The 8,352-nt window shown below is 44.9% G+C and overlaps 1 protein-coding gene across 1 annotated transcript in view; it reads left to right on the top strand.

The window, feature by feature from the left end:
• The window catches only part of kcnh5b (potassium voltage-gated channel, subfamily H (eag-related), member 5b), a 47,549-nt gene extending 39,450 nt beyond the window's left edge, over positions 1 to 8,099 (top strand). Inside the window, exons 8-9 of the mRNA XM_066679145.1 lie at positions 7,030 to 7,231; positions 7,289 to 8,099. Coding sequence (XP_066535242.1) covers positions 7,030 to 7,231; positions 7,289 to 8,061 — 975 coding nt within the window. The 3' untranslated portion in view covers positions 8,062 to 8,099. The remainder of the gene's footprint in view (positions 1 to 7,029; positions 7,232 to 7,288) is intronic.
• The last annotated feature ends 253 nt before the right edge of the window (positions 8,100 to 8,352 follow it).

Raw genomic sequence — 8,352 nt, 5'->3', positions numbered from 1 at the left:
AAGGTTGAAGTTTAACGGTTCTGTAAAATTTTATTCACTGTTTGAATTATCACAGACACTCACTTGAGTAACTCCATTTGTGTCGTTTTGTAGCACTTTCGGAGATGCAGCTAGCCGTCTCCTGACCTTGGAAACATTTCCACTTTAAGTGATTCGAAAACAGCAAAGATAAGTCAGTATTACCCACTTATGGAGCAGGAATAGTGCAATACCCAGTAAACAAGGAACGTCCCTGGACGTTCAAAATAGGTCTAAAAGTAGTCTGTCCGTCAAGGACATATTTTAAACGTCAATGGACGTCCAAAATCCGTCTTAATAAGTTAGTTAAGTGGTGACCAATCGATAACGTCAGTGGACGTCCAAAACGCGTTTTATACAAGTAATTTATTTCGGATCCAATTAATAACGTCAATGGACGTCCACAATACGTCTAATAGTCGTCTTTTCAATGTCTGTGTTTGGACGTCTTTTCAACTTTCATTTTCAACCTTAAGAGAACGTTGATTAGACGGCAGTCATTACGTTATTTCAACGTTGAATCAACGGAAACAGACCAGAGACTTAGTGAATGGTTAGGAAACATTTTTTTGATTGCAACCATGAACTTCACCGTTAACTTGCAATAATGTGAAATTTTAAAAAAGCAGCACGATGATAAGAGCTTCTCCTGTTTCCTGCACATATGAGCATAGTACGTTCTCCTGCTCTGGGGAGCCGCCCCTCCCCTCCCCAAATTATTTAGTGGTGTGCACCTCAGAGATTCACTAGGTCCGATTCAAGGTTTCAGCTCAGTTTAATACTGGAACATTTCTTTCCGTTTCTGGTTTTGAGTTTGGGCTGATTTCTCATAAACTACTTCTTCTTTGGGCATTTGTCATTAGATCATAAGTGCGTCCACCAATCCTCCCAATCAGCCTGTCCCCCTAATCGTCCTGATAATAACCACTCAGCCCTCACAATCCTCTTCAGAAACTGCCCCACTGTTTTAACCTTTTCTGCAGGGCCTGTTACCAAATGGATGGAGAGGAGAAATTACTGGGTCAGTGGAAATGGGGGCAGGAAGGAGAGGTTGGCATATGGAGGAGATCTCAGACTTGCCAATCCACCCACTTCAAATATCATCTGTGTACTGAATGGAATGTTGTCAGTTGTGATTGGGCCCTGTGACATGAACCAGTCCAACAAATGTGCCATCCTCATGCCAACTGTGTCAGTAACGTATAGCAGACTGTTTTTCTAGTGTCTCATTTATGATCTTATAAGTATGAGCAAGACAGGCCATCTGTGACACATTAAGATCAGATTTTAGCATTTTATTATCTACCCACATTTGACTCACGCACAGTAAAGGGTTAAATGAGTAGGGAGGATGGTTTAAAAGAACGGCACTTATATCAATCAGGGTGGCACGGTGGTGCAACAGGTTAGTGTCGCAGTCGCACAGCTCCAGGGACCTGGAGGTTGTGGGTTCGATTCCCGCTCCGGGTGACTGCGAGTGTGGTGTGTTCTCCCTGTGTCTGTGTGGGTTTCCTCCGGGTGACTGTCTGTGAGGAGTGTGGTGTGTTCTCCCTGTGTCCGGGTGGGTTTCCGGGTCCTCCCACAGTCCAAAAACACGCGTTGGTAGGTGGATTGGTGACTCAAAAGTGTCCGTAGGTGTGAGTGAATTCCAATTTAAAAACGTAATTTTTTTTTCTTTTTTTAAAGCTGGTGTTAGACAGTTTTATTTTTTTCTCACACACTTTCCTTTGATTTTCTTCTTCTTTATGAAAGTTGATAGATCAAAGATAATGTCATATCTGCACAGATGTATCACCTGAAAAATGAACCTGCATTTAATAGCCATTCTTATCTTCTGGGAAGATGTTACACTAGAACATTTCTGTGAGAAAATGGTGACATTCAGCCACAGGAATATCACTGAAATCAGGGACTTGTGCTGGATGGTGTCCACAGCTGGGGCAGGGGCAGGTACCCGATGCTTGGCACTGAGCGTGGTGATTTTAGGCTCATGTGCAGCTGCTCTGTCTGTCCGTCTGATATTTTTCTGTTGAGAGGAATCAAGCCGCGTGTTCATGAAGGTCTGTGTGAGCTATGGCTTCAGCTCATTGTAACTGAACACTCTTTTAAAGGGGTGTCTACCAACATTTTGAGATGTGTGTGTGTGTGTGTGTGTGATGGGACTGTATTCCCATTGGCTCTTTGTTCAGTTTAGTATTCATAGCTCATCCAATTTTAATATGCTTTATTTAAAAAATGTTACTAACATTATTTACTCAAAGTTTTTCACTTTAAACTGTCTTTTTACTTCCTGTTCAAACAGCAGTGAGAAAACATAAAGGCTCCCCTTCCAAAACATGTTGACTGAGCGAAACGTTGTTAATTATTCATCCAACAGCTTACTACACCATATAAAAGCAGACTTTCTTAAAGGGGATTTTGGGGGAGTCTGTGGGGAGGATTGAATTATATAATTTAAAGGGGGTAGCGAGTGTAAGCTATCAGCATGGACATACACAGTGTATCTCCTGAGAGAAAGTTTAATCACCATATTCATAACAGACCCCTAAAAACACTCACAGATTTAATTCTGGCCATAAATAAGCGATTTATCTCAGACTCGAGCCTGAGGGGCTTCTGTGTGCAGCGTGTTGTGGCTGTAATGAGTTTTCATTAGGACACATTATTAGAAAAGAACAGAAAAGCCAGGAGGTCCCTTAGTGCTTTCCGCTGATGGTTATGTCACTGTTCATTTATTTTGACTTCCCACAAGTTTTTACTATTAGTGCTGTGTGTAATGGGGGGCACCCCTAGACCCTGTGGAATTCGTTTGCCCACCACTGGTGCCACCCATCCAGATTCTTCTGGAGCATCTTGGATCTATTGGTGTCTGTTTGTTTTAAAAAGGACAAGATTTTCAGTGTTTTCAGTTATTAACATTTACAGTTTTATAACATTATAAGAATCAAATACTGTGCAATGATTATTGATCATAATAATGATTCATAATACAGAGTGGGCCATTTATATGGATACACCTTAATAAAATGGGAATGGTTGGTGATATTAACTTCCTGTTTGTGGTACATTAGTATATGGGAGGGGGGAAATTTTTCAAGATGGGTGGTGACCATGGCGGCCATTTTGAAGTCGGCCATTTTGGATCCAACTTTTGTTTTTTCAATGGGAAGAGGGTCATGTGACACATCAAACTTATTGGGAATTTCACAAGAAAAACAATGGTGTGTTTTAATGTACCTTTATTCTTTCATGAGTTATTTACAAGTTTCTGACCACTTATTAAATGTGTTCAAAGTGCTGCCATTGTGTTGGATTGTCAATGCAACCCTCTTCTCCCACTCTTCACACACTGATAGCAACACCGCAGGAGAAATGCTAGCACAGGCTTCCAGATGCTGCACATCTTGATGGTATTGTGGGGTATATAGGGTAATGGATCCAAAATGGCCGATTTCAAAATGGCCGCCATGGTCACCACCCGTCTTGAAAAGTTTCCCCCTCCCATTCACTAATGTGCCACAAACAGGAAGTTAATATCGCTAACCATTCCCATTTTATTAAGGTGTATCCATATAAATGGCCCACCATGTAGTTTTGTGCCCTTCTTCCAATAAAGTGTTCGTTGGAAATATAATTACATCAAAAAGAAATTTATATCCAGCTGTAGCTCCAACTCAGAACTCCTACATTTACAGTCTGGTGCTTTTGATTTTCAGTTTGACACTCTTCAATTCTCTCTGAACTCTTTTGTTTGTAGTTTTCAGGTTGCCGGTGCGTTCCCTGTGAGCACACAGCCCCGGGGATTAGCGGGTGGATACCTATGTTTATAAGAAACAATGGGCAAGCACTTTTAATTTAAGAGAGCATTGGGAGTCATCATTAACCGAACACAGCTGTGAACATTTCTGTGGTTTAAGAATCTTAGGACATTTCTCAAGAAGAAATATATGAAAATTCTTAGGAAGACATTGTTGAATGAGGCCAACTGTGGTGACCTTAAGCTCACAGCTGCCCCCATTTTGTTTCATGCATGGTGTTTCATGTTTGGTTCACCTTAAAGTAGCTGAAGGCACCAGTTATAAGGGTTGTAATGTTATGTTGGACATGTAGCTTAACTGTATATTTGTGTTGGCATTCAATTAATACAAGGTTTGGATTCTTCATACGTTCTCTACATGGCCCCAATATCTATTTTCCTGTGTACTGTCTCAAAGTGCTCATCATCTCAGAGGCGTGTGTGATGAAGCTAAAGGCTGTCATTAATATTTAAAAGTGGAACAATTTGTTGGACCCCTCCCTCCCTCTCTCTCTCTCTCTCTCTCTCTCTCTCTCTTTCTCCCTCCCACCACCCAGCACTAATTACTCTTCACCAAGCCCAAGGAGAACTCCTGGGGGCAGAAAGGAGGACAAGAGGTAGAGAGGGAAAAGAAAATGGATGTATAATTTAAGACAAAGCTTCCAAAAGCAGGCCCTCCAGAGAACAGTCCAGTTACAGAGCAGAGCTACGCTGACTGAGTTGGAAAGGTTTTAAAAATGCACGGCTTCTACTTCAAAACACCATTAGGAAACATCAGTGCGACGCTTGGATTTAGGTTCTGTCCTCAGCATTTATTAATTACACTCTATTTTTGTTCACTGGCCACTTTATTAGAAAAAAACCTTATCTTAACATATGCTTATTCTTACTAGAAGAGATTAAACAACCTGACATCGTAGACTAGTGTAAAGTTTGAAGAATGGTTTGTCTAGCGCTATAATGTTGCCAAAACTTAGTCCAGGTATTTCATTATTAATTAAAGTTCATTCATTCATTCATTATCTGTAAGCGCTTATCCAGTTCAGGGTCACGGTGGGTCCAGAGCCTACCTGGAATCATTGGGTGCAAGGCAGGAATACACCCTGGAGGGGGCGCCAGTCCTTCACAGGGCAACACAGACACCTACGGACACTTTTGAGTCGCCAATCCACCTACCAACGTGTGTTTTTGGACTGTGGAAGGAAACCGGAGCACCCGAAGGAAACCCACGCAGACACAGAGAGAACACACCACACTCCTTACAGACAGTCACCCGGAGAAAACCCACGCAGACACAGGGAGAACACACCACACTCCTCACAGACAGTCACCCGGAGGAAACTCACGCAGACACAGGGAGAACACACCACACTCCTCACAGACAGTCACCCGGAGGAAACTCACGCAGACACAGGGAGAACACACCACACTCCTCACAGACAGTCACCCGGAGGAAACCCACACAGACACGGAGAACACACCACACTCCTCACAGACAGTCACCCGGAGGAAACCCACACAGACACGGAGAACACACCACATTCCTTACAGAGCGTCACCTGAAGGAAATCCACGCAGACACAGACAGAACACACCACACTCTTCACAGACAGTCACCCGGAGGAAACCCATGCAGACACAGAGAGAACACACCACACTCCTCACCGACAATCACCTGGAGGAAACCAATGCAGACACAGAGAGAACACACCAAACTCCTCACCGACAATCACCCGGAGGAAACCCACGCAGACACAGAGAGAACACACCACACTCCTCACAGACCGTCACCCGGAGGAAACCCACGCAGACACAGGAAGAACACACCACACTCCTCACAGACAGTCACCCGGTGGAAACCCACGCAGACACAGGGAGAACACACCACACTCCTCACAGATGGTGAATGAAAGGGACATTTTGAATTGCAAGTCCTTTGTAAACCTTATGTAATAATGAGATTTCATGAGGTGAAATGTAAATGTAAATATTTACTAGGGCTGTAGGTTAGTTGAAAAAAAATGAACTAAATATAATCGCAGTTTGCTGTGATTTATTGCATATTAACATGAAAGAAATTAACGCATAATATTCCCACATGCATTAACGTGCAATAACATGTTAATTTTGACAGCACCCAACTTGGTGGAGATATATTTACACATCAGTGCTACATACGTCTCTGCCTAGCATGGTCTGAAGATGAATGGCCATATCCCCAAGATACAATGTGTATGAGATATAATTTGCCTTTCTTGGATGCACAGCTTAAATTCTTATGCCAAACCAGAATGAACAGCCATTCTTATCCCCACCCTACCTCGACCCCTAAAGCTATGTTTCAAAACATCACAAGCAGCTAGAATTTCTTTCCCCAGCAAAGCTAATATAAGCTTCTCCCACAGCAGTTTACAGCTCTCAGGCTGTAATTCTTCATTAAGTATGTCACTGACACATTGTGTGGATTTAGCGAAACCGTTTTCTAGGATCTCTGTGCCACTATATTCACTGCAAATTATCACTGACCAAAACATAACAAACAAACAAACAAACAAAAATCCACCTACCAATGTGTGTTTTTGGACAGTGGGAGGAAACCGGAGCACCAGGAGGAAACCCATGCGAACACAGGGAGAACACACCACACTCCTCACAGACAGTCACCCGGAGGAAACACACGCAGACACATGGAGAACACACCACACTCCACACAGACAGTCACCCGGAGGAAACCCACGCAGACACAGGGAGAACACACCACACTCCTCACAGACAGTCACCCGGAGGAAACCCACGCAGACACAGGGAGAACACACCACACTCCTCACAGACAGTCACCCGGAGGAAACCCACGCAGACACAGGGAGAACACACCACACTCCACACAGACAGTCACCCGGAGGAAACCCACGCAGACACAGGGAGAACACACCACACTCCTCACAGACAGTCACCCGGAGGAAACCCACGCAGACACAGGGAGAACACACCACACTCCACACAGAGAGTCACCCGGAGGAAACCCACGCAGACACAGGGAGAACACACCACACTCCTCACAGACAGTCACCCGGAGGAAACCCACGCAGACACAGGGAGAACACACCACACTCCTCACAGACAGTCACCCGGAGCAAATCACAAATCAACAAAAATCGAGTTTTTCTTTTGTGAGTTCTTGTTGATGAAATGTTTGTCTTGTCTCTCATTTACAGATCATCTTCCGAAAGATCAGCGACGTGAAGAAGGAGGAAGAGGAGCGCCAGCGAGCCAAGAACGAGGTTCCGATGACCATCCCTGTGGATCACCCCGTCCGGAAACTCTTTCAGAAGTTTAAGCAGCAGAAGGAGCTTCGCAACCAAGAGGCTTCAGCTCAGCATGAAATGAGCAGGAACCAACAACACCTTCACACTCAACTCCAACACACACAGCTACAGCATCCACACTCAGCCCTCACCCAGAACACCCTGCACGCGGTCCAGAATGGAGCAGCCAGCACTGGTTGCTGCAGTGGCGTGGTCACTATATCCCAGATCACACCAATCCAGAACTCTTTATCTTTCTCCAAACCTAGTGACCCAATCAAGCAGAACAATCGAGAAGTCATGGATATAAAACCTTCTGGTGACCAAACACCAAGCACCACCCGCTTAAAAGTGAGCAACACCACCAGGGCGAAACCGGCCGGAACCGCCCGTGGCTGGATGAGGCTGAAAAACAACATGGCGCCCCCAGGATCACCGCCGGAGGATGGGGGGAAAGAAGGGCGGAACAATGTGATGAAAGCCGTGTCCATGGAGCGCCTCTCACCGGAGGTTAAAGTCCAGATAGAAGGTGTCATTGAGGTCAGCGGTTCCAGAAAGAATTCCCTCCGCAAAACAGACTCCTGGGACAGTGGACTGACCCACAGCGATCAGAGACTGGACCACATGGGAGAGGCACAGAGTCCCGTACCCGGAGGAGAGGGACTAGGTCGGGAATTCTTTCCAGGACATGAGCTCTCTTTCCAGGCTGCGATTCAGGAAGCCAGGACGGAGCTCCGGACAGAGATCCAAGCCCTCAGTGGAAGGATGGCTGTTTTGGAGGACCAAGTGGGGCAGATCCTCAGACTTCTGTCTGGAAAGGGTGACCCTCCTGGCAGGAAGTCCACACCCAAAACGCACAGTGAGAAGCTCAAGGCACAAGACATTTTCACAGTTTCCACACCTGGTAGTCCTGACTCTGACAAGGAGGACGGGTCAGTCTGAGAGGCTTTAGGGATGTCCTGGTACACAAGTATGAAGGAGAGCACCAGGAGAGCATCCAGGCTAATTCTAATGGATTGATCAAACCCAAAGCCATTCTAACACACGGCCAAGTGTGCCACTCCTGTACAGGTGACAGATAGAGATATTTATCCACACTTTGTGGCGGTGAGATGCGTTTTCCAAAGTTGACAGATTTGTTTAAAGGTCTGCTGAGTGTGGACATGTTGCAATGAAATCCTGGAGAGAGTTTTTTTTTCTATTTTCATCGCTAATATCTTTTTTCTCTAATTC

Source organism: Hoplias malabaricus, chromosome 8 (assembly GCF_029633855.1).
Source record: "Hoplias malabaricus isolate fHopMal1 chromosome 8, fHopMal1.hap1, whole genome shotgun sequence".
NCBI classification, from domain to species: domain Eukaryota; kingdom Metazoa; phylum Chordata; class Actinopteri; order Characiformes; family Erythrinidae; genus Hoplias; species Hoplias malabaricus.
This window is presented reverse-complemented; position numbering and strand designations above follow the sequence as displayed.